At 35.1% G+C, this 27,319-nt stretch overlaps 1 protein-coding gene and 1 non-coding gene across 5 annotated transcripts in view; both read left to right on the top strand.

Moving 5' to 3' along the window:
• DNAH5 (dynein axonemal heavy chain 5) overlaps positions 1-27,319 on the top strand; it is a 420,121-nt gene that overhangs the window by 262,058 nt on the left and 130,744 nt on the right. For all 4 annotated transcript variants that reach the window (XR_011966270.1, XM_072605437.1, XM_072605436.1 and 1 more), the window contains exons 40-47: positions 83-190; positions 2,295-2,448; positions 8,292-8,438; positions 10,357-10,598; positions 18,545-18,721; positions 19,980-20,181; positions 20,719-20,861; positions 21,573-21,707. Coding sequence is in view for 3 of the 4 variants with exons in the window: in XM_072605437.1 (XP_072461538.1) it covers positions 83-190; positions 2,295-2,448; positions 8,292-8,438; positions 10,357-10,598; positions 18,545-18,721; positions 19,980-20,181; positions 20,719-20,861; positions 21,573-21,707 (1,308 nt within the window). In the remaining variant the exon portion in view is untranslated. The remainder of the gene's footprint in view (positions 1-82; positions 191-2,294; positions 2,449-8,291; positions 8,439-10,356; positions 10,599-18,544; positions 18,722-19,979; positions 20,182-20,718; positions 20,862-21,572; positions 21,708-27,319) is intronic.
• On the top strand, positions 25,172-25,276 carry LOC140502865 (U6 spliceosomal RNA). Its single transcript, XR_011966602.1, has one exon. It is a non-coding gene; the product is annotated as a U6 spliceosomal RNA (small nuclear RNA).

The following is a 27,319-nucleotide window of genomic DNA, read 5'->3' as shown; positions in this document are numbered from 1 at the left end:
AAATCTTTATTTTACTGGTAAAAATGATTTGTCTGATTTTCTTTTCATTTTCTTTCCCTTCCTTCCTTTTCTTTTCCCTTAGATTGATGAGGATGAACCTTTATTCCTGAGTCTGATTGAAGACCTTTTCCCAAACATACAGCTAGATAAGGCAGGTTACCCTGAACTGGAAGCTGCAATTGACAGAAAGGTAATGTGTGTGTGTGTGTGTGTGTGTGTGTGTGTGTGTATGTGTGTGTGTGTATTTGTGCACAAGATGTTTGTTCAATATTGTTGTCTCTGAATTAAATTGATATACTGAGGCCCCTATGGTGATACCTACTGGCTAAAGAGAGACTATGGCAGTGCTTTTGATTATTTTTTATGAGAGTAACCAAATGTTTTGGTTAACAAACCAAATAAAGTGAAATATAGCCTAAGAAATCAGAAGACCTGAGATCTAATCTTGACTCTATTACTTAAAAATTATGTGACCTTAAGGGTAAGAATCTCTTAACTTCTCTGGGCCATTATCTATAAAATGGTGATGATAATGCCTTCCATTCATACCTCACAAGAAGGAGACAGGAACTATACACACACACACACACGTGTATATGTATATGTATATATATATATATATATATAAAATGTATGCATGTATACATACACACATATACATGTGCATATTTATGTATGTTGTATGTATAGGGAACTCTCAGATAAAGAAACTGACAAAGGAGGTTAATACTTTCTCTGCAATTTATAGTCTAAGGTAGTTGTTTAGAACAGAAGTATCAAGGCAAAACTCCCAGTGTCTAAACCATATTGAAATGCAATTGGGAAATATTTAACAAAGAAATATATAATACAGCACAGATAATGTTAATTTGTGGTTTTCTGGGTTAATATTCAGACTATAGGAATCTATTTCTATTTCAGTTTGGCACCAGTGACCTAGAGCACTAACATGTTAAGCCAGTTGCCCCGATTTCTTGATTCTCACATTCAATTCTTTCTTTTTGCTTTAAGAGTAGAAAAAAAAGATTATAAAATATTAGGTATGAAAACAAAATTTTGTTATTCATAGGTTTAAAAAATGTATATATTAATTTTAATAAGGTAGCAACCAAATCATCCTATTTTCTTTGCATTTTTGAGGAAATACTTATTTGTTGATTTGCTAATTTTTAAATGGTAAGCAATTCATTAAATCTCTTTATTTTTTATGATTGTTAATATAAACATTCTTGAACAGAAATTTTCCACTGTACTGATTTGTTTTTGTCTCATATATTTTGATATTTGTATTGATATTGTCATTATCTTTAATATAATCTTTTGAGTTATTATTGTTTCATCCATGACCCGTGTGTTATAAAATTGGGCATTTCAAATTTACAGCTATGTTTTGCTCATAGTTCCCTTGTTTATTGGTATTTTTAATGTATTGGATCAATCAAAATATTAACAAATATTTAAGTGCCTACTCTATGACAGGAACTCTTGAAACCTTTATATTCTATCAATGATGTGCATAATTAGGTAGGGTGCCATAACAAGTTGTGTTGCATATAATTATATACAAGCTACATCAAAAGAGAAGATAGTGTTAGGGTGAAGATAGTGTCATCTTGGGATGAATAAAAGCTTTATGAGGAAGGTGGCCTTGGAGTTGCAACTTGAGAGAATTTAAAGATTCTTAGTAGAGGTGTGTATATTCCAGGCATGGGGGTTAGACAGTACAAAAACATGGAGATGGTGCCATGGATGAGAAACACTAAGAAGGACAATTTGACTGGACTGTGTTAAATATGCAACACATCTGGGAAACTAGCTTGGGGCTGGCTTGTAAAAAGCTTTAAATGCCTAGAAGTAGACTTGACGTTTGATCCTAGAGGCAATAAGGAGTCACTGTGGTTTATTCAGTAAGAGTGTCATGGTCAGTTTTGCACATTATGAAAATTACTTTCATAAATAGGTGAGGATGGATGAGAATCAAGAAGTAAAATGAGTCACAATCAGGAGTTAGTAGAAAATTTAAAATCTGTTTTGTTATGGTTTCAGACTTTATTCTTAAATTATCCTCCTGATATTGACTCAAACAAAGATGTTATTCAATCACGTGGGCAGGATGCTTCCCTTTGTTTTAATGTGATATTAGTAAGTCATTGAAAACCTGTATTATGATGATAAGTTGAAAAATCTCAAAATATTTTTCAGTTTTCTATTTGTGAGTGTGTATTAAATCTGATTTTACTCATTGGAATCTTGCATTAAATTGGAATGACTTTGTTGTTTGGTTATGGTTTTAGGTTGAAGAAGCTGGTTTAATTAATCATCCTCCTTGGAAGCTGAAAGTTATTCAGTTGTTTGAAACACAGCGGGTGAGACATGGAATGATGACCTTGGGACCTAGTGGGGCAGGGAAAACAACCTGCATCTACACCTTAATGAAATCAATGACAGGTATGGAAATATTTAAATTGTGAGTTATCCAAAGTTGGAATAGTAGTCCTGTATTTTAATTGTGGGCTCCATACCCCATTCAGGTCCAATTTCTTATTTACATGATTTCTTGAGGTCCTTTGAATCTAGTGGGGAGGAGGGAATGGAATGGTGGTGTGGTGTATGGTGTGTTTGTCTTTCGTTGCCAAAGAAGATCATGCCATCAGAGATATGATGACATGACTTGCACTTGACTTTGTTTTGAGTGAGGGAGGGCTGTGCAGATCACCAGCCTCACCTCTCCTCCAGAGCCATCAGAATCCAGTGACCAGATATTCATCAGGATGACTGGAGATGACCCAGGATGAAGCAATTCGGGTTAAGTGACTTGCCCAAGGTCACACAGCTAGTGAGTGTCAAGTGTGTGAAGTGAGATTTGAACTCAGGTCCTCCTGACTCCTGCACTGGTGCTCTATCCATTGTACCAGCTAGCTGCCCTAAGAATTAAGTGTCTGAGGCAGAATAAGAATTCAGGTCCTCTTGACTACAGGACCAGTACTCTGTCCCCTACACCACCTAACTGCCCTAAAGAAATGGAGTAGAGAGGAAGGGAGGAAGGTAAAGATTCTAGTCTCTGGATAGCTCCCATGAAGCCCTAGATTTCAGGCTTTGTTAGTGGATAAATGGCAAGGGAGATCCTAGTGGAAGCAATAGCTGTTGATATATATGTACCATTTGTAATTTGATTATTAAAAAAGTCAGAGACCCTGTTGGATTCTAGGAGGCTTGTGTTCTAATTTTATCTTTTAAAAAAATTTACAATGTACCTGACATTTGTAAGTAACTGAGTGAGATACAAAGATTAAGACATATTCTCTGACCTCATAGAACTTATAGTATAGTAGGAGGATACAAAATGTAGAAAGATAAACATAATTTAAATTATATTTGGTAAATGTATGGAAAACATCCAAGCCAAGTGATTTGAGAAGTGTAGGAGTGGGGAGATTAACTGCTGCGGACTGTGATGGGAGCAATCATTCATCTAAATTAGTAGAGAATTGTGGGAAGCACCCTCTCCAGCAACTCAAAAGGTTGCCTTGAGCAGAACATGAGTGAGGATAGATACTAGACCTGTGATTTCATTGGCATAAGATGGTCTTAGTGAATCATATCCTTTACCAATGCATGTTGACATCTTCTCTGAATCTTACAGTTTTAGAGAATTGGCTAGAGCTTTTAGAGGTTAAATGATTTCCACAGGGCCACAAAGCTAGTATGTGTCAGAGGTCTATCCAGACTCAGATCTTCCTTCTTCCAAGGTCAGCTCTCTATACATTAGTCGACACTACCTCTGACCTATGACTTCTAGAACTGGATTTAATATTGGCTCTTCTTCAATGTGTTGTTGCCCAATTCTGACTGAGTAGTCTTCCCCAAGATGTGTAAATATTGGCTTATCTCTTGCAGTTTTAACTTGTTACTGACCCCAATTTTGGTAGCTAGCCAGCTTTCCCATTAGGTAGGCCCTGTCCCTGGAGAGAGCCAGGTGCAACAGGACAAAATCAAGGAAAGATGCATTATGAATGTGGCATTTGTACCCAGTTTTCTCCTGAGATCTGCATTCTTTAGATAATTTTTCTGTTTTGATTATAATATCATTTCCAGGCTCCCAGGCTCCCAGAGGACCTCCTTTCCCTCCTCTCCCCCCCACCCCTCCCCCCCAGCTATCACTATGTTATTATATATTTCTCAGTCTTCTTGAGCCAGGTGTTACAGAAAAATTTGAGATTTGTTTATTTTTCTCATTCTGGCCAGTTGAAAAACTGAATATCTATTTTTGAAAGGTATGGTAACACAATTGTGAGTGTTAGTAAGGTCAAGGACTACTATCTGGTCAAAATATCTCTTCAAGTGCTAGATGAGTAGATATAATTTCAGTAGGAAGAGATGAGGTATTAGGGAGGGCATTTCAAGTGTATGGATCACTGAGCAAGATATGTTATGGAACAGAGAGAAGTTTGTATTGGGGATGATAAAGAGTCTAGTTTAGCTAAAACCTAGTGAATATGGAGAAAAGTTGCATGATTTAAATCTGGAAAGGTAGGTTGGTGTGAGATTGCGGAAGGTCTAGAATGCCATGACTGCTTTGTATTTAATAGGTAAGAGGGATCTATCTATTAGAGGATTTTGATTGTGTAGGGGATAACATTATAAAATTTATCTATAAGGAAGATAAAACTAGCAGTACAATGAAGGAAGGATTGTATGGTGGCAAAGATTAGAGGTTGGAAGACCATTTTGGAGGAGGAATTTTTTTGGAGAAGATAATTAGTTTAGCTTTGGAAATAGTGAATTTTAACTATTGATCTTCCATTCAGATATCATTTTGAAATGTAGTCCTCAAGATGAAGAGAAAAATTAATGTTGAAAATACAGATTTGGGAATTAATTAGGGATAATAGTCAAAATTATAGAGTCAATGAAGTTGATGAGGGAATGTGGAAAGAAAAGGAGGTGAAGAGCAGGACTTAGGAAGATATCCACAAAGAATCGGAATAATAAAGAGGACACAGTGAAGAGACAGATGAAGAGATGGGTAGGAAAAGAGACTATAAGGTTTTAAAGACCAAGGAAGGGGATTCTAGAAGGATGAGATAGTCAATTAAGTTGAAAATTTTACTGAGGTCAAGGAAGATAAGGAGTGGTGAAAAGCTTTTGCCTTAAGAAATAAGGAGTCCAATGGTAACTTGTGATGAGACCCATCCCATGGCTCCTGGTACAAGTCTCACAAAACACAAGTAGGAGTAACCCTAAAATCAACTTTTTAAGAAAAATTTAATTGAGTGGGCATTAGGATGGAGAAGAAACACAATAGAAAGTCTTTCAGACATAAGAGAGCCCCAGTACGGAGACAAAATCACATGTGTTGTTGAGTAAATTTCTACTGAGGAGCAGAGTGAATATAGGATGAGAAGAACCTTGCCTGTCACAGGTATGGTATATGTGAGAAAGAGTAACCATACGGTACCAAGGATAATCAATGCAAATAGGAAGCTAATTGGATATTAATTGTAATTGTTTAGAAATCTTATCAGTATCTTCCAGGTTTTGGCATCCTAGTGCAAACCAGGCTGTACTATCCTAGGTATGGCACAGAAACTCAGATTATGGGGGCCTGATTGTAGGGGTAAGGGAATAGGTAGTAAGGAAGGCTGCAGAAAAAGGAAAAAAAGTAGTTGGTTTAATGGAAGCAGTCATATCCTGTGGGGCCTGGATAAAGCAGCAATTCATTTCAGAACTCAGAATTCCAAAAGCAGGCCTAAATTTTGGTGGAACAACTCTAGTCAGGTCACACAGAGAGAATTTCTTGGGTATGTTTTAGGGATAGTTTCTGTCTCTTCTTTCTTGACTAGAGGATGATTCTGTGAACTCTAAAAGTTGGAAGATTCAGACTTTCTGTCAGATTGGTCACAATGTCCCCAGAACAGCAGTGGCCGATTACAGTGTTATACTGGTAAATGAGGACAAATTAAATACACTAAGGGCAGGTAGCCCCAGGACTCTGTAAGAGCTCCCACCCTGAAAACTTAGTAGAGAGCTACACATTTCACGAGGGAATGCCATGAAGATTGGGCAAAAGAACTTCCAGAAACCAGGAGTTGTGAATTATACCTTTGTCATATGTGCTCTGTAAGGTTGATCCTACTTTTCCCCTGACTCTGTAGGTACTTGTGGGAGAGTGTGTCCCAGACTTTATGGGAGAATATTTTATATCAACCATTCTGTTCCTTTGTGAATCTTTTTTTTTTTTAAAGCTAATTAAGGTTGTCTAGGTAATCATGGGAGTACATCTAAAGGGAGAGCATGAATTATACTATTAGAAACAACTCCCCCTTTCCCACCTCCTTGTATTTATCCCTACAATCTTGAGGATGCAAGTAGTTAAGCACCCCTTGTGTCTCCAACTTGCTTGTGGGAATGGTAGTTAGGTCTGGAGGATAAGCTACATAAGGGTTTACTACGTAAGGATATGATCTTACCTACCTAAAAATAATATTCCCAGTCTTTAGCTCTGAATAGTCCTTGAGCAAAATGTTTTATCCAACAATGAGTCTCTAGAGAGGTACTGAATGAATGAAGTGCATTTTCTCCAGTTTGAGATTCTTTTCTTTGTATGATCATATGTTCATGGTACTAGATAGGCCATGACTTAAGTTAGAACAGTCAGATCAATCAAAAGAACTAAATTAGATGAGATTTCTTCCAGAGTTTTAAATTTGGCATGCTGGAAAAAGAATCTGTTGCTGGCTAAATAATCATAGTCATTTGGTTAATGAATTATCAACTGGAGCACAGATCCTTCTATCGTAGCTTTTTTAATGGTTTCCAGAGAATACATTCACATGTCAGCGCAGTTTCACTTGCTTAGGGATAATGTAATACCAATCCACAATGGAAGACTTAATAAGATAAAGTCAGTTTGGAAGGAGGTGAGTCTGAGGCACGTTAAATCAAAAGAAATTAATCTTCCTCCTTAGGGGCCACAGTATTGAATAAATAATACCTTACATCTACAATAGACAGGTTCCTCATGGATCCTGGGAGCAAATGGGGAACATTCCAATGTTAACAAGAACTAGATGTGAAAGGGTCACTTTCAGGTCTATTACCCTTCTCATCCAAGCAGCTAGAAGGAAATGGTTGCCAACTAGTGTATAACTAAGGATGAGAGGAGCTGAGGACACAAGTGTTACTATCAGTTATTTATTATGATATTCCAAAAATTAAAGTTGGGGGTAGGATTCTGCTTCTGATAGCCAACATACCATATATTCCATGATCATTTTTTAATGCTTTCCTGTTCTCCTGAAAAAAAGAGTTTAAAAAGTAAATAAAAAAGAGTTTGGGCAAAGTTTTGTGGATTACACTCATTGCAAAAGATAAAATATGGCCATCAAATTGAAGTTCAGGGCAATAAAATAGTACTGATTACTAACCTGCATAGTTTTATGAGGCGTTTAGAGGAAAGCGTAGAACACATTTTCACAGACTTTAATGTAACACCTTTCTTAATGTGCATGTTTGCGTATATATGGCCCTTTTATTTGTAAAATTATATTCTAAGTTTCTTCTAATGATTTTTAAGTCTTAAAGCTTATTGATCTCTTTGGTTCTGATTAAACACAAGTCTTTCCTGGAAACTCATGCAGAAAAGTCCAGCAAATTGAAGAGTAATTTTAAAGGTTGAATGATAATGATTTAAATATATTTCTGTGGTTGGCCATAAGGGAAAGTCCTGAGATGCATGCGACATTAGTTTAGCCTGTCTTTTCCAAGGTGAGTAAGAACACATCCCAGAAAATCAAAGTTGATAATGTGGAGAATAAAGCATCTTCCAGGTGGTATTCCAGGCACAAAATTTAATCAGGTACATCATAAACCAAAAGACTTTTGAGCTGTGAAGTTTAAAGAACTCCCAGATTACATTAGTGCTTTCATAAATTTTAGCATGGTGTCCTTTATTAACCCTCTACAATACAGGCTTTTTGCTTCTCAGTAGGTGAAGAATAAAATAACCATAGTCTATGAAGTGTTAATGATTTCAATCATATATGTATGGATATGTTATTTATACATGTATGTATACATATATGTGTGCATGCACAGGTGTGTATATTGTACAAATATATTTTTAAAGGATTCTTGCTTTTAATTTTTCACTGTCTGGTGATGCTTCATCAAAGACAACACTGATGACAATATAATATTGTTCATAAATACTGTTGTATGTAAATTAGTTGTAATATAGTACATTTTATTTGAGGATTTAGATATTGACTATTTGGATTTATCATCTCTAGACTGTGGAAAGCCACACCGTGAAATGAGAATGAATCCCAAAGCTATCACAGCACCCCAGATGTTTGGTCGTCTTGATGTGGCTACAAATGACTGGACAGATGGGATTTTCTCCACTCTTTGGAGAAAAACTTTGAGAGCAAAGAAAGGTAAGAAAAAAAAAGTACAAAACTAAAAATTTAAAGATACTTCTAATAAAAAATCTGTTTCAAGCCAATTCAATTCAACAGTTTTATTAAGGAGTCACAGTGCTAGGTACTAGAGATACTAGAGAAAGGAAGTCTCTGCCTGGAAGTAGTTTACAAGTTTGGAATAGAAAGGGAATTGTGTTCTCAACGTTAGTACTTTAACAAAGATCAAGAATTTGGGGTTCCGTAAACTTGATAATTTCATATTCTTTAGGTGTGCAATATGTGAATGTAGGACTTAATTTTCCTGATTGATCTTTGGCAATATTGAATTAAATCAGCAAGCATTTATTAAGTGCCTATGCAATGTAAAGCATGTGTAGACCCTCTGTAGATGTTGAGAAAGATACTATGGCTAATTAGACCATTCCCACTTGAGCTAATAATCTGATAGGAGTGGTGAAGTTTAAGAGTAGGAATGTGCTGGTAAATTAAGAATTAGTACTCTGAAAAAAATGTATGCATGACACATTTTTAAACTTAATTTGCATCACTGACATTTTAATTACATTCTTAGGTCTAGACAATCAATGAAACAATACATCTAGACCTAATTTTTAGCATTTGCCTGTTTCCAAGGTATAAATGATCACATTGAAAACCGATCAGTATGTACAAGGTGACTCCAGCACATTCCTGGCTTAAGATACTACTCAAATAAGTTCCACAATACAGACTGTGCCAAGTGTGAAAGTGAGGTCCAGAGTGTAATCATGGCATATTTGAAGGAGAGATTAGTTTCGGCTTGGAGGGTCAAAGAAGGTTTTCATAGAAGAGGACCTTGACGGAGGAGAAACTTAAAAAGAGAAAACTTTGTCTTTGACAAATTGATATTAAAACATGACGATTACTTCAGTATTTAGTTCATTTTTATTCAGGCATCACAAGGGTCATGTCTCAAAAAAAAGTTCACTGAAAATAGGGTACCTTGTGAGAAAAAAAAATTGTGAAAGACATGAGTTTTGAGTCTTTTCCCTTTCAGTGTCTTTTTATTGTGCTTTGGCTTTTATTTAATGAAAGGTGCAAATGTGACATTTTGGAAGTGTAATTCTTTAGAAAGATGAGGCCTGATCCCGTTCTGAAGAAAATATCTTTAAAAAGTGCTTGGAAGACTGAATTAGTGCAGTTGTACCCAACTGCCTATTCTGGAACAGAAATCTCTGACAAGTAAATAATTTAAATTGTAACTTTAGATAGAAACAGGACAGGTGAATTGAATAGAAATGGGTCTTTATGAAGTGACTTATCCTGTAGTCATAATATTTTTTAACATTTCCTAGGATAAGAAAATTTATTGCCATTTATAAGTAATTTTCCTCTGGAAAAAAATATCTACTTGCTATCTATCCTTTCTCACAAAACTTGTGTATAGTGACTCATGTCAATTTTTTTTCAGTTGAATAGCTAGTTCAATGGGTTAAAATAGAGATTTTATTTAAATTTTATTTTACATCTGAAGCTTATTTTTTAATTTTAATGGGACAATCATGACTACAAACCTTATTATTAAATGTCAGCTGTTCATGAAAAGTAATGGAATTCAGCAAAATTTCCTATCATTGTCAAGTTATGTGCTGAAATGAATGATAGAATTCTTATTGGCAATCCAATGATGACTCGATGTCAATTTTTCTTTTTTAGGATTTTGATACATGTTTATGGAGTGTAAACCTGCTAATATATTTGATAAAATAGAGGAACAACTTTCTTTTACAAGATGATAAAAATACATACATATGCATGTATATACAATATATGTAAATATATATGTATGTGTGTATGTACATGTATACACACACACACACACACACACACACACATATATATATATATATATACATATAAAATATATCTTTTTTGGGTGTTGTGGTTATTCTAGGAGAACACATCTGGATAGTTCTTGATGGCCCAGTGGATGCAATCTGGATTGAAAACTTGAATTCAGTTTTGGATGATAACAAAACTTTAACACTTGCAAATGGAGATCGTATCCCTATGGCTCCAAACTGCAAAATAGTTTTTGAGCCTCATAACATCGATAACGCTTCTCCTGCTACAGTGTCAAGGAATGGTATGGTTTTCATGAGTTCCTCCATCCTCAATTGGAGTCCTATTCTTGAGGTACGGAGTGCAACTTCTATAATTAAAAAAATGAATATTGTTTTTGAATAGATTTTTATTTTTCTATTGATTCTCTGAATAAAATTTAGTTGCTTTGTCAAAGTTCACAGTATCTTTATTACACTGAAATATTTATATGTTAACTACCCATGAATATCTTTGTTATATCATCCTGGTCAGTTCAATTCACAAAAAGTTATTTAAGTATCTGCTGTGTGTGAAGTATTCAGATAGGTGTTCTGGAATTAAAAAGTGAAAAAATGACAGTCCATACCCTTAATGAATTTATAATTTAGTATTTTATAAGGGAAATTTACCGATTCTCTCTTTTCCATTCCTGTGCAATAGTAGTTTTATAGTATGAATAAAGTTTGTATATTTTATGTTTTCGAAAAATTTTATTTTAGATTCAAAACACTAGAATACAAATACAGAATAGAGAAAAAAATATAAAATAAGAAAAAGAAAAAAACCCATGCCATGTATATAGCAGAATATACAAGAGGATTCAAAATACATAGCTATAAATTTTCATTTCCAGAAAGTCTGTATGATTTAATACTACATGTTGGGTTAAGAGCTCTTTTCCTTTTCTTTTTTTCCCTGTAACTTTTCTTTTGCTCTCTGCTGTGCACTTCTTACTTTGTTCTTTTTTTGCCCTTCCTCCCCCTCTCCCCCAAAGGCTACAATTAAGTGTGTGAATACACATATAAATACGTGTGTATATATTTAAACATATATATATATACACATATTTATATGTATATACACACATACATATATACACAGATTCACAAACATGTATAGACATATACTTTCCCTAACAAAATCTCCTGCTGATTTTTGTTTTTTGTCTGTGTATAATTCTTGCTTCCTGTCTTTCCTGCCTCCTCTACTTTACTTCTACTGGGAACCTTGCCATTATATTACTTAGTCTATTTCCTCCAAGGATCTCTCCCCTATCCTCCCATTCCCATAAATCTAAACACCCTTCTATAGCCTTCTATAACCTATTCCCTCACAATCTCCTCTAGAGATCTCTCCTCTATCCTCTCCCCCCTTCCTGTCCCCTTACAGTTTTATTTCTTCTGAATTTAGAAGACTTTTATACTCATATATATCTACATAGATATATCTATATGGATACATCTATATATCTATATAGATTTCTCTCTCTCTCTCTCTCCCCCTCTTAAACCCATTGCTGATGAAAGTAGGTTACCAGAAGTACTAGCCCTTCTCCCCATATGATTCCTCTGTATCAATTATTCCTTTTTCACTTATTGTATAAAATAATTACTCTTTTTAGCTGTTCCTAAATGGTTTTACTTTTTAAAGTCATAATATATTCAGGTCTACACAGTCTTCCTTAAGAACTCCTCAATTACTAATGACAATCGTAGACATATAAACATTTTGCATATATAAAAAGTAAACAATCTGTCTTTACTGAATCCTTTGTAATCAGTCTTTGGTATGTACCTTATGTTTCTCTTAGATCTTGTATGTCAAATCTTCTATGAAGTTCAAGTTTATTTTTTTAACAAAGTCTTAAAAGTCTGACAGTTGATCAAATGTCCATTTTTTTCATTCAGAATAATGCTTAACTTTGCTGGATGTATTTTTGATCAGAGCCCTAGATCTTTTGCTCTTCAATATATAGTGTTCCAAGACCTGTGGTACGTTAGTGTCTCTGCTGCTAGTTCTTATGTGATTCTGATTGTAGTACCATCATATTTAAATTGGTTTTGGAACAGGTTTTAGAATTTTACTATAATACTCCTATGGGTTTTCCTCATAGGATCTCTTTCAAGTGGTGTTCAATGGATTTTTTTTTCTATTTCTACTTTCCCCCCTTGTTCGAATGCTTCAGGACAATTTTCTTTAATTATTTCTTCTATTATTGTATCAAGATTCTTTTTTAAATCATAACTTTCATGTAGTCTGACTATTATGTTTTCTCTCCTAGATCTGTTTTCCAGTTTGTTTTTGTTGTAAGATGTTTCACTTTCTCTTCTATTTTTCATTCTTCTTATTTTGTTTAATTAATTCTTGATCTCTTATAACTTCACTAACTCTACATTGACCAATTCTAATTTTCAAGGTGTCATTTTCTTCCTTAAGATTCTGGATTTCCTTTTCTAATTGGTTGACTTTCTTTTCACAATCTTCTTGTTTTTCTTGGATTATTGTTATTTATTTTGGTTTTTCCTCCATCTCTCTCATTTGGTTTTAAAAGTCTTTTTAAAGGTCTTCTATGAATTCTTTTTGGGCAGGTGACTTTTTGATGTTATTCTTTGAAGTAGAAGTATGTTTCTTTGCTTCAACATCCTCCTCTGAAGATGAACCCCAGACTTCTCTATTCCCATAATAACTTATTATGGTGGATTATTTCTTCTTTACATGTGCAATTTTTTATAGTAATAGCTTAGATTTTATAATCACCTCTAGTCGTAGAATGTCAGGGATGGTGCCTCTTGCCCCAGATCTTTAGCTCTTCCCTCTGCCTGGAACCAAAACCAAACCTCCAACCTCTCATAAGTGCCCACAGCCAGAGGTGTTCTGCCTTAATGCTTCTGCACTCATTAGCATGTGCTGGTTCCTTCTTGTCCCTCTGGCACTTGCTGCAGCACAACTGGGTTGGCATTCCTGCTCAGACACCCAACTCCCCTTACTATCCTGGGGGTAAAAGTTCTGATGACTGGGTTGGAGGTGGCCTCTCAACCCAGCTATCTTCAGGGCTTGTTGCTTGTTTTTAAGCAGTTTGCTACTTGTTAAAGTGGACCCTAGCTTGGACTTGGTTACTCTTCACAGACACCAAACCGCATCCTGTGATTTTTCTTCTGGTTTTCTTGATTTGTCCCAGGAAGACTCCTGCTGTGCCTCTATTCTTATTAATTTTTACCCACGTGGTATGCAGCTTAAGGTGCTATTTTATCCCTTTTGTGGGGGGAAATCTTGAGAGCTTGGAATTATCTGACCTACTCTTCCATCTTCATTCAGAGAATCCTCTCCTTTCCTATACTTCTTCTGTATATCATATTTGTTTTTGGATTTTATGAGTTTGAGCCATTTGTCATTTCCGTAAGGTTTTCTAATCTTTCATTTTAGATTTACAAGTATCAATAATTCTTCACATACTATCTATTTAATTGAGTTTAAAGCATACTCTTTTACTTCAGCATATTTCATTTAGAGCATTTTGATAACAGTTTTTATGCTTAGAAAGATTTGACAGTTTACTGGAAGAGTGACTGAAGAATGAATTACTGAAAGAGTTGGACTTAGTTAGATACTTGCTATACATTCATCTTTTGTACGTATTATATTGTTATTGCTTATGAAGTTCAAACATCAGAAGCTATTTTGTCAAAAATGTGAAGAATATATAATTTAAGAAATTTAACATTCTACTTTGCTCCTTTCTCTTAGTTTTGGCTGCTTAAAAAAACTTTTAAAGGCTTTTCACAGGGATTTAGAAGTTTCTAGGTCTACAAAGTTAAAATATAGTTTGAAGGGAAGGGAAATGAGAATCAAAAATATAAAAATGAGGTCATATAATTGAATGAGTCATTAACTTTTCTAAAGCCTTCATCATTCTTACTTGTATTTTGGGAGGATGTAGGAAAACCCCAGGGAAAACTGAACATCTATTATTTTAGAATAATTGGATAATTATTTCATAGAAGAACTTTATTAAAAGGATATTGATTCTCCCCAAAATCTGAAAACATTTATAAACCACCAGCCATGCATAGGTATGGAATTTCAGCATCTTGTATCAGTAAGTGATGTTACATGCATTCATCCTAGACACATGGGACATTAACAAAATTAAAATTGTATTCACTTTTCACAACCAAGACCATTCTAGCTAGACAAAGAAAGATTAATCACTAGCTTATCCATTTAGTGATGAATTCTGTGACCATGACAACCTATGAAACAAAGGAAAATGCAAAATGGCTCTCAGTCCTGTGATACACCCTGCATCATCCTGCAATGATTCTAACATATTAGCAGAAATATCAGTCAGTGAATAAATATTCATTAAGCCTGTAGAGTTATTCCTTCCACTTTGTGCGGGTTTAGGGTGCTAACCCACCCCTCATATAGAAAACCTGCATAAAATTTTTGGCTCTCCCTTCATATCAGAGAAGTTGGATTTTTTTTGTTTTTCTTTAATGGGTACAGTACCTTATTATAAAATTTGGGTTAAGTATTTGGTCATAGGCTCTGTGTCATATGCTGACCTTTGCAGGTTGTCTGTGGCTTTGGCAAAGCTCTCTAAAAATTCTTATTTAATTTCTTATACCAAGCTGCAATACATTGAAACTGCGATGGGGAAAATCACAATGTGGAAGGGATAGCTGTACTGTGTGCCAGTCACTCAGTTCACCCGACAGAGAGAGTTCTTGATCTCACTACAGGGGAATTTCTCTGATAAATCTAATATAGGAAGGTGGGGACAGGGTCATAATGAAGACTACCAGTTCCTCATATATTGGCTTCTCAGAGTCTTTTTCCTCAGCAACCTAAAATGGGGTTTACATCTTCCATCTCCTCTCTTCAAACTAGAAGCCAGAAGCACCTGAAGTAACTACAGAAACTGAAGAGAACTGAAGATTCTCTCAAACAAAGACAGCAAATCTCTCTCTCTCTCACTTTTGTTAACTCTACCTCACAACTCATCCAGGTGTAGGGCTTGGAATCCACCAAAGGGAGGAGGGAGGAGGCAGGAGGGATACACTTAGCATAAAGTATGGCTCACAGTATGGCTTCAAGCTTCAAAGTAAGTTGACAGAGTAATTTTTTTAATTTTCCCAAAGGCAATAGCGAGCATTGTTTTAGTAAAAATTTGTCTGTCTTGTATTACAGTGTGTGTGTGTGTGTGTGTGTGTGTATATACATGTGCATTTATATACATGTATGAATATATGTATATGTGTGTGTATTTGTAATAAAGCCCACCATAAAAATAATTGTAGCTGTTGTATCAACACCAATTGCAGCAGATAAATAGGTAGAAAAATTTTTGAACTCCCTAAGAATCTTACATTAAATTATCAATAATTGCTATTAAAAGAGGACCAAAAAATCTAGAAAGTGCCTATTTGAATTACTTGCCAGATAGAGAGAGGTGGTAGCCAAAGACAACGCTGGTTTAAGATATAAACTTGCTCAGAAACTCTTCTGAAGAGAGACAATAGAATATCATGAACAGTATCATCTCATGAAGTAGGGAGAAGTAATTAAAAGGATAATGAGAGACCTAAACTAGGAAAATAATTTTTAGATTGTTTAAAAATAAAATGGAAAGAGTATAACAAACTGAAGCAAAATGGAAAACGTATACAAAGGTTAAAAAATAAATTTTTTTTTGCTTTTACATATGTAGCCATCATCTATCTATCTATCTATCTATCTATCTATCTATCTATCTATCTATCTATCTATCTGTCTATCTATCTGTGTGTCTGTCTGTCTGTCTGTCTGTCTGTCTGTCTACTTGGGTTATCCTTTCCCCATTCCCTATCCAGAGAGCCATAATGTGAAAGGATAAAAAAACAGAAAAAGACAAGTCTGTTGGAATATGAAACATTTCATACCCATAGTCTCCCTCAGACCTCTGCAAAGAAGGGAGGAAGTTCTGCTAAGGAAAATAAGGCAAACATACTTGAATTTTACTTTCATAGTCCTGAATATACTTATAGGGGAAGTAGAAGTGGAGCTATAGACATATAAACATAGAAGAAGCAACTATATTAGATTAGCAGCTAGATTAGACTGCTGGAATAAAATATGTATCAGAGTACACATGTAAGCCTGAGTCACATTCTCCCGTTAATGAACTTGTCTCTAGGGGGAGAGTGAACATATACTTGTAAGAACCAGCCCATGAGATACATGTGGGAAGAAATTGCATCTGCTTGGAGTAACTCACAATTCTAGAAACTGTAAACTTTTGAGCAGTTGTTTGTACTGGTAAACTGAAATAATCTAAGCTTCACTGGAGTAATATCCTAATGGGCATGTTGTGTGAGCCAAACAAGTTGATATTTTCAGTTAAAATAGTATTATATTTTTTAGCAAAAGGAAATGTTTTCCTTAAAGTTGGAAAAAGTTTCTCTTGCTTTGCTCTTTTGTAGGATTCATATTTTCCTTTTCCACCTATCAGCAGCAACTGGTGACAATGCAGAAAAGTATCTCTGCAGCAAATCATAATAGAGATGAAAGTACATTCTGTTTCTTCCCTTTCCTTCCCTCCCTACCCTTTTCTTCCTCTCCTTTCCTCTCTCTCTTTCTTTTTCTATCTTCCTATTTCTCTCCCCTCTTCTTCCCTCTCTGTGCATTTCTCTCTGTTTGTCTGTTTGTCTGTCTCTCTAAATGACTCCATTTTATCTTGTGGTTAACCAAAATCCTCATCCTTTAAGATCAGATAAATTATATTTGTCTCACAATTGAAGATTTGTTGTCAACATTTCCTAAATAATTAATGTAAAGATTTTCTAAATTTTTCATATGCAAACCACTGAGGCATTTTGTGTTCTCCACTGCCTCCATATTCTAGATAGATCTTGCTACATTCAGATAAACTTTGACTGCTTTAGAACTACAGATCAGGCAATTTCACTAATTGCTTCTCTTAGAACTCTGAGAAGACCTACGTCCCATACTCTTGAACTGTTAAGGTAGACAACCCAGCAACTGTTTTTCTCAGAAGCACATTTATGACCCAAACAACTAAATGGTCAAGGGCCACTCCCTTAAAGGATCACTCTCTTACATTTTGATCAATGAATATCACACAAAGGGCAATGTAGAGATATGGTGAGTTTAAGTAGGTTGAAACATAATAAATGATGAATTTTACAGAACAAGATTAAGGGATATCAGAGAACTGAATGTAGGCAAAGGAAGGTGGGCTGAGCACAGACCAAAGGTGACAGATGACAGGTAGATGATAACTGGTTATTTATTGATAACCTCAAGAGAGCAGGAGAAAGTTAGGGAGGTTTTGAGCATTAAACCTATGTGACAAAATTATGGGAAGACATTGACTACAGTCTTGCAGAGCAGACAGACATCATGAATTGTGATGAACATCATTGGAAGAAACATCCAAATCCATAAGGTCCATTGATCCAGTTGAACTTGACATTTGAGTATTCACTCTTGGCACTGATTAGAAGTAAATCAGACTCATACAAAAAAAGTAGCGAGAACTGTGAGACTGAGATTAGATTACGGGTCAAGGAAACAAGTTAGTTTCAATCATTAGTCTTCAAGTACCAATCAGGTTATGAGATCAAGCATGTACTGAGTCTCCAAGCTGCCATTCTTCTCCCCCACCTTCGGGAGGGGGCACAAAATCATAGTAGATTCCTGAATTTATGAACAATTTTATTCTCCTTCTTTAATATCAGGGCACTCTTTCTCCTTATTTCAGAGTATCTAAGGTGATTTCTTCTTATGCATGCTGAGGTGAAGAATGAGATGATGTTATGGCCTTAAGAGAACTTTTCTATTTATATGAAGTATAACTTTTTTTAATGAATGATAAAGTTTTTATAAACTTTTAGCCCTATAACATTTTGAATTATTCATTTCTATGAGTAATTCTTCCTAGTCTTTCTATACCATCCTTCAATTTAAAAAAAATATAGAAAATGTTTAATCATAGTAAATTTCAATGTTGTCCTTTTCAATTTCCTGATTCATCTTTAATTCCTTCTAAACCATTTTCCTGAGTACCTAGCCTTATTTTTCCACTTTATGCAGAAATTCCTTGAGTTGGATTCCTGAATTTTTGATCCTTTAGACCCTGAAAATGTATTTTACATATACTTAAGTGCTACTTAAAATAATTTTTATTAGAAATAATTGTCTGTCATTACTCTCTTATATAAAATTATATGACCATAGATTATTGTGTGAACTAATAGGGTTTTTTGAAGAAGCGCTCTCCCCAAGAAGCTTCAATCCTTCGTCAGTTGTACACTGAGTCTTTCTCTGACCTGTATCGCTTCAGTATCCAGAGCTTGAACTACAAAATGGAGATGCTTGAGGCATTTGTGATTATGCAGAGTATTAATATGCTACAGGGCCTTATCCCTTCTAAGGTAAATGTAAATAATGGAAGTTTTCTGAATTGTGGAATTGCTGCTTTAAGAGCTATATGATGTTGCAAAATTAATTCCAGCTTGGGAGTCAAAAAAATTGAATCTGGGCCGTAGCTCTGATGTATACTAGCTTTGTGAGCCTGAATAAGTTACTTTACTGTTCTATGCCTCAGTTTCCTCATCTGCCAAATAGGGAAATATATTCACAATACTAATCTCAGAGAAAAGTTATGATACTGTAATGGTAATTTAAATAAGAAGATCTTTTCCATTCATTAATAGGCCCATGTGACCTGCTTAAATCACACAGAAGCCAAAGTCACATATGGTGGGAGAAGCTTGCTGAAGGAGTGGAACAGAAAGGGTGGAGCAGAGCTGAGAGGAAATTAGTCAGGCTTGTCAGAGTTAGAAAGGACATAGACAGGCACAGCTAGGGTTGTGAGTGTTTGTGGGAAGACCCTGGGGTGGGGAAGTGGGGTATGGGAAAGCTGGGAAATGCCTTTGTCTCCTGAGGTGCTAATGTGTATTGACTTCTTGGTTACTATGATGAATTTGGCTTTCTGGTGTCTGAATAAATGTTTTTCTTCTGCCTTCTGTATGGAGAATCTGTTATACTTTGTGTTTCAGAACTATATTGGCATATTCTTAGTCGCCCTTGGTGCTATGAATATTGCCTGGGTGATACAGATGGTTGTGCTTTGCCAACTTCAGGGTACTATATAAATTAGATGTTATGATATTTGAAACATATAAAAGTGCTTCATTCTGTTAGAATATAGAGGAAATTAACTTTAAATTTCAACTTTAAGATGTTTTACATTCCGTTGTTTCTATTTATAAAACTTTGGGATGAAATGTATTCTGTATATACATTATTGTACTTCTCATCAGTTACATATCAAAAACAATTCTTTAAGAAAACATAATTTTGAGCTGTACCATTTTAATGTTGAAGGGGACCTTTAAGGACATTTATTCTGACCTCTGCCCCAAATCTCAATTCTTTCTGACTCCAGCAAATGTCTGTGTTTTTAATTTGAATTTTTAAGCCAATAGGGAGATCCATTTTAAACTCAGCATGATGATGTAATTGAAAAAATTATACCTTTTGATTTTATATGCAGAAAATTATCCTTTTACTTCCTCTTCTGTTACTACAGAAATCTGCTCTTTCTTCTGTATTGATTTTAATTGAAATTCCATGCAATAATTTTAGTTAAAAATTATGTATTTAAAAGAAACCTTCTTTATTTTACAGGAACAGGGAGGGGATATCACATCAGAACACCTGGAGAGATTATATGTTTTCTCTCTCATGTGGAGTGTTGGGGCATTACTGGAATTGGAGGACCGCTCTAAAATGGAGAACTGGCTGCGGTCTCATGAAACGCTGAAACTGGATTTGCCACATTTGTCTGGAAATGAAGACTCCATGTTTGATTACTATGTAACTATTGATGGTTAGTATGTGTAGTTTTATATATATATATATATATATATATGCATGTATATATATATATATATATACACATATATGATTGTAGAAAACTGAAAATAAATAAATTAATGAAAAAATTTAAAAAAAAAGTTCTGTTCTGGAGTTAGGAGACTGTCACTGGAGTTTCTAACTGTGTGACCAGTGGCAAATTATTTTACCTTGCTGAGTCTGTTTTCTCATCTACAAAATAATACTTAGTACCTTTTAGTGTCTATTCCTTATGTACTTTAAATTCTAGGAGAATTTCATCTTGAAAAAGAAATTCTATTGAGGTCATATTTTCCTATTGCTTTCTCCTTGCAAATTTGGGCCAGTTCTTTAATCACTTTCTGATTTAGCTTTTATGTACTTAGGCCTCTGAAACTGATGATATTTGTTTTATGTAGATTGCTTAGAAATTTTCTTGATAAGCAGGAATTATTAAATAGGTAAAGGTGGTATTTCATGTGAAATATATTTATTTAGTTGTGAAAACTTTAATTTTCTCTCCTTTAATCAGGCAAATGGATGCACTGGAACACATGTGTTGAAGAATATATTTATCCTTCTGACTTTACTCCAGAATATGGCTCTATCTTGGTGCCAAATGTAGATAATGTGAGAACTGACTTCCTCATTAAAACTATTGCTAAACAAGGCAAGGTATGATTTCTGTGACTTTTTTTGTTTAATTGTTATAACAGAAACCTAACTGCAATGCCTCATTGAGATTCCTTGGGCACTAAGGCCAGGCTCTGGCAATCTCCACATGACTTGAGAGGCCTGAGGATAGGCCTGGCAACAGACTTTGTCAAATGAGAGCCTAACTCCTCATTGTAACATGCAAGTTCCTTCAGGGTGTTAATAGACCAAATCAGGAAATAAATAGGCTCTAACAGGTTCCACATGGCTTGAGAGGTGAGAGGACAGGCCTGGAAATAGACTTTGTCAACTGCGGACCAACTTCACCAAGTTATGGGAGGCTTATCTCCTGATTGTCCAGAAGATGATGAATTTATTGGCCGCAATAACTCTTGAAGTACATCTACTAAATTGTAGAATGGTTGTAATTAGTATCACTGAAGTTAATATTCACAATTTTGGCATGTGACATTTAATAAAACTGCTTTGGAAAATAAAAAAAAAATTGAGCTATTTTAGAGCTGCTATTTAAAAAGATCGATAATGCATCCATAATAATCTATTGTTTCATTATATCATGGTTCAGTAATATTGGGCCTGCTTATTTCTCATTCACTATTATGTATTATTTTACCTAAATTTTTAGAGAAAAGCTTAATTTTGAGTATAGTTAAAAAAAGATCTTTCAGTTATTTTGTTATATTTCTCACATTATTTGCCTTCTATCTTTAGGCTGTATTGTTAATTGGAGAGCAAGGAACAGCTAAAACTGTTATTATCAAAGGATTTATGTCAAAATATAATGCTGAAAGTCACATGGTCAAAAGTTTGAACTTTTCCTCAGCAACAACTCCCTTGATGTTCCAGGTACCTTTTCTTTTGGTCATGTTTATATTAGAAACTTTCATAAACCCTTTCTGTACCTTTCCTACTAGCTGGATGCCATCTTTCAGCTTCTTACCCTGTGAAACACTTGAGAAACACTTTGCAGTAACAATTCCAGGGGTTGGTATCCTGTGGTACTGATGTCCTTGTTACATACTTCAGAGAAAGTCTTTAGCTAGAGGATCTTAGAGGCATCATGGTACAAGAGAGAGCATGTTCAACCATGAGTCAAGAAAACCTGAATTTGAATTCTTGTTCTGGTATCTAATAAGATATATGATTATGTGCAAGTCCTATCAGCTCTTTTGGCCTCAATTTTCTGTTTGTGAAATGGGGATAATGCCCATAGTACATATCTCATAGAGTTGTTAGAAGATTTAAATAATGCATGTAAAGCATTTTAAAAACTATAAAATCCAATGTAAATGTCATTATGAATATTAATAATGTCTAGTCCTAAATTTTAGTGAAGCCCGAAACTTCTCTGAACAAGATAAAGGTCTCAGTGCACATGTAGCCTCAAAGAGCCACATGTAGGCATGCATATATCCTAAATGTTATTTTCAGGTAGGTACCATTATTGTCTTAAACTCAGAGTGTCTATAACTTGACAGACAATTTTGGAGTAATGGACTAGAATATTTCTAAAGTATCTTTTGTCAATAACATTCTATGAATTTGAATTCATTAATTTTCCTACTGAAACCTGCTTCTTTTCTTAACTAAATATTTTCCTTTTACGTATCTCCATTTCCACCATGTTCTAGACTGCAGATCGGGAATTACCTTTGATTCTTCCTTCACTTTCATCCTGTGTAGTCAACTTTTTTTATACTTCCTTAGAAGTGTCTCTAGTATCTCTTTCTTTTCCATTTCCAAAGTCAACACCTTAGTCCACACATCTATTGGCTCATATTAAACCAACTTAAACAGCTTTTGATCTGCCCTTCTTGACTCTAGTATGTGTTAGCTCTACTTATTCTTGTCACTACTACCAGATTAATTTTCTTTATAAAGTTAATTTTTTTCTAATCAGCAACCATTTATTTTCTTTCCTTCTAGAAAAAAGGCAAAGCAAAACACTTGTAAGAAATATATATATATATATATACACATATATATATACATATGTATATATACATATGTATATATACATGTGTATATATACATATGTGTATATATATATATATATATATATATACATACCAAGTAATACAAATTCCTGTAATGACCACATCTAAAAATGGGAGTATCATTCTTCATTTTTAATCTAGCACCTCCCTCCCAAATTAAATTTCCAAAATGTGACTATCTAGCTCCAAAAATCTAGTGTCTCCTTTGATGACTACTATATCAAATTATTCTGATTTTGAAACTTAAGGTGTTTTAGAGCTCAAAGAGACCATGGACATAATCTAATCCAGGGCTTTTCATTCTTTTTTGTGTCATGGAGATATTTGTGAGATATTTGTAAAGGGCTTAGCACAGTGCATGAGCATTCTGTGGGTGCTTAATAAATCCTTATCCTCTAATTCCCTTTATGTACCTCTTTTTTAGTCTAGGAAGTCTATGGAGTCATCCTCAGAGTCAAATGTATTTTAAAAATTAATAATTCAGGGGAATATGAAATTTCAGTTAGAGACCATTGAAAATAAAGATGTAATTTTTCCCATCCAAGTTCACAGATCCCATAAAATCTGTCCACAGACTCCTTGGGAGATCTGTGGACACCCAGGTTGAAAGCCTTTGCTACAGCCTAAACTTCATGTTTTATAGCTAAGTACATCTAAACTCTTTTGTTTGATCTCAGTAAGCAAATCCCAGTTTTCCTCTACAAATGTATTTGCCAGTTTTCCCAAGCATCTTCCTCTCTCCTCCATTCTATTCAGCCTAACTTTCCTACTGTCTCAACCACATGTTGTTCTTACACCAAGGTATCTTTGTTTGCTGACCTAGAAACCCCTTTATCTCTCTAAGACAAAAATGAAACAATCTCTGTCGTCAGGGTACTTCTCTAGGGGGAGATAACATATACTACCAATAAGGTTAGATGTTATATGAATGTGGCAGAATAAAGTCTTGTTATTAATGTGAAGTTGGGTTTGGTGAATTCTAACAATAAGATTCTAGTCTTTTGCAATAGACTACATCCCCAATGGCATAAGATGTTAGGATCATAGAGCTAGAAGGGATCTCACAGATCCAATCCCCCTCATTTTATGGAGGAGGAAACTGAGTCCTAGGGAAGTAAAGTGACTTATCCTGCTGCTAGATAATGTTGTCTCATTCTCTGTCACTATCCAAGGTTTGCGCTTTTTTTTTTTTTGACAGAATCCATTAAGTTCCTATCAGATGTATTTTAACAAACATTGTTGAATATAAAAAGATGAAGTTGTTTCTATTGAAGCCGTTGCTACTTTATTTTCTCTATTTGCAAGATCTTTCCAGACACTAAGAATGCTTTGACAAATAACTGGTTCCTGTTGACGCTAAATGTTTAAAAAGTGAAGTGTGAAGGCCCAGGAGTCATTTAATCTTCCTCTCCTTTTGGGTACTTCAGACTTTCACAGGCAAATAAAATCCAGTAGCATTTTTCTTCTCACGATCCTGGGACTTTTGATGTGACGTTAGTGGAAGACGAATGAAAACTTACCAGTGTAGGGGATTAAGGTGGTAACCTTGTTGCCCCCTTCCAGCTATTCTCAGACCCATCCAGAAGACACAAAACTTTATGTCTGTGTGTGTGTGTGTGTGTGTGTGTGTGTTTTGTTTTTGACATCAGTGTTTCATGGACTCTAGTTTGTGGAAGAGATGTCAGAGCACTATGAATTGCAGTATGCTCTAATGTCCATTGCCCAGTAATACTGAATGCAGCCTGATCTACTTTGATAATGTCCTTTTTTAAGGTGGAAGTAGAGCTCACGATTGTCAAGGCTGCATGACCATTGCCATTGGGGCAAGTTTTGATGATTGAGAATTGTGTTATTTCTATATTACAATTGCTTTAAATTTAATATACTGCGGGAACAATTTGAGTAGGTTGTTATTATACATTAAAAACAATGGTAGATGTTTTTATATTTTCAAGTTACATGTTGTAGCTGAAATGATTTTCAAGGGCTGGCATTTGAATCTTTATAATATCATTTTCTTATAAATACTGATGGTATCTTGGCTAATGTTGAATTTTAATTTATTTGCTTTTCATAAGGAAATATGATATTTTTTCTGTTTTTTTCCCTTTGACCTCCACATTCGTTTGCCTTCCTTTGTAGTCATATACCATAAATAAAATAATTAAAAAATCCTAAGTCACCTATAGATGTAGGGCTTAGATATGTGAAAACAGCAGTCCTAAATAAGACTACATACTTGTTGGGGGGAGTCAAGAAATGTGTCTTTGGTTTCCCACATTGGTAGGCAATTGGTAGGTTTGCTGAATAAATGCTTGATTCTCCAGGCCATATAACAAAATTGGAATGATATAGAGAGGATTAGCATCGACCTTGCACAAGAATGACATATGAATTTGCGAATCATTCCATGTTTGACAGGCAGATGACACTGGAGCTACTGAGTCATCCTCAGATCTGAGAAGATGCATACTGTCTGTGTTACCCTGGGCAAGTCATTTGCTTTTTCACAGCTTAAGGCAACTTTCAAAGAATATAAGTAGCAGAGATGATGCCAACCTACATTGGTAGAGAAAATTTCCTTACCCTACCATTCCCTAGATCAGTAAAAATAGTAGGTCCATTTCCTATATAACTGCTTGATTGAGTGAGATCTTAACCAGATTTTCCCTTGTTATTCTTCAACCAATTGATACTTTCAGTAATATAAATTTTTTTGTGTGTGGTACAGAAGGCAATTTCCTTTTTATGTTACAATGAATGTCCTTTCCTCACTTATATTGAGATCTCGGGGTCCTTGGGTTCTTCACAATTTACTCTTTTCCTTTTCCATTTTATAAGGGATCCAATATGGTGCCATTTTATATGAAAGAGCTGTAAATGCTTCCTCTTTATGGTACCTAATGATTTTCTGAAGATTGATTCTAGTTCTAGGGCTCTCTCTTGTTCTGGTATTTGTATGGGTAGGAGCCATTTGCCATCAAAGCTTATCTGAGATGTACTTATGCACTGATTGTTAGGGTATCTCATTCCTGAAATGACTTTGCATATATATGTATTTTAAATCTACTAATTCATGTCACATGTACACGAAGAGAATGTAATCACCTTGGGGCTAGGGTTGTAATTTTCATCTGTCTCTCTAATGCCTACTATAATACCTAGCACATGCTTAACATATCTTGTTGAATTGAATATTACTCTTCCGTATGAGTTTTCAGAGTGAGGCTTAATAAACAATTCTGCCTCCTGCTCTACTCTCTACTACCTATTGGATTATCAGAAGTTCAAGTTTGACTCCACTCTCACATGTATCCTTCCTTAACTTTACAAGGTACCAAGAAAAATTTGCCCAGGGATCTCTACCTTTGCACATTCCACTGACATTTACTCACTTAGATTGATATACATACTAAGTCATAGCTTGTAATAGCAAGTTTATTCTTTGACAGATCAAACCATATAAACACACATACACACACACACAAACACACAAACACACACACATCACCTGAACTCCATTCATGAAATTTCACTACGTCACAGTTCTAATCAGTCACACAAGGACTGGTTTAATCATGCCCATTTTTTCCTGTGAATATCAGTTCTTGAAGCTTTTTTTTGTCCCAAGGCACAGCTTGGAGGAATCACTGTACAATGAGCATCCAAGAGCTTGCTTTTAATCCACAAGTAACTGTCCATCTCTCCATTCTAATACCTGCCTTCTTAGCTATGACTTCTCATAAATCCTTGTAACAGCAAGGACCCTGACATACACAGGAGAGCTGCTGTGCAGGTTCTTAGATCTGCTTTTCTAAAAGGAAAGCAACTTTTGAGGGGTCAACAATCACTTTAATCAAACACATATACCAACTGAGAAAATACAAGCAGAGAAATGAAGACCAACAGACAGGGCTTCCAACTATCTGACAATAAGCAATCCATATATCACAGATCAACAGACAGATCTAACTATGTGACCATTACATACATACATAGTTACCAGAGAGAGAAGCAGCAACATCTGCATTTTCAAAGCTGAAGGAACTCCTTAGCAGCTACTCAGGGTCTAGTCTGGGCAAACAAACACTTCTAATGAGTATGCCCCAAAGTAAAACCTCACCTGAGTATTTATACACTTTTCAGAGCCTGAGGGCATGAACCTTTGACCCAGAGCCTCAATAGAAATTAACAAAATGTATTGAGATCTATTAACTCTTTCCCCCACCCGCCATTAACCTTATGTTAACATTACAATCCTCTGCAGAGGATTTCCCCAATTTGCCAGACATCTTCTAGGTCTTTTAACATCTCAAAGGACCTACACTGTCAGTGTGTTTTCCATTCTTCTCACTATATGGCTAACCTACCCCCCTTTCTGGTCATATATGTTTCCTAGATTGTATGTCTTTTGATATTTCTGGTATGAAAATCATCACTGGTAATATGTTGTCCACCACC

The sequence above is a fragment of the Notamacropus eugenii genome, chromosome 4 (genome assembly GCF_028372415.1).
Source record: "Notamacropus eugenii isolate mMacEug1 chromosome 4, mMacEug1.pri_v2, whole genome shotgun sequence".
NCBI classification, from domain to species: Eukaryota; Metazoa; Chordata; class Mammalia; order Diprotodontia; family Macropodidae; genus Notamacropus; species Notamacropus eugenii.
The sequence above is the reverse complement of the archived record's forward strand: the minus strand, read 5'-3'. Positions and strand labels throughout refer to the sequence as shown.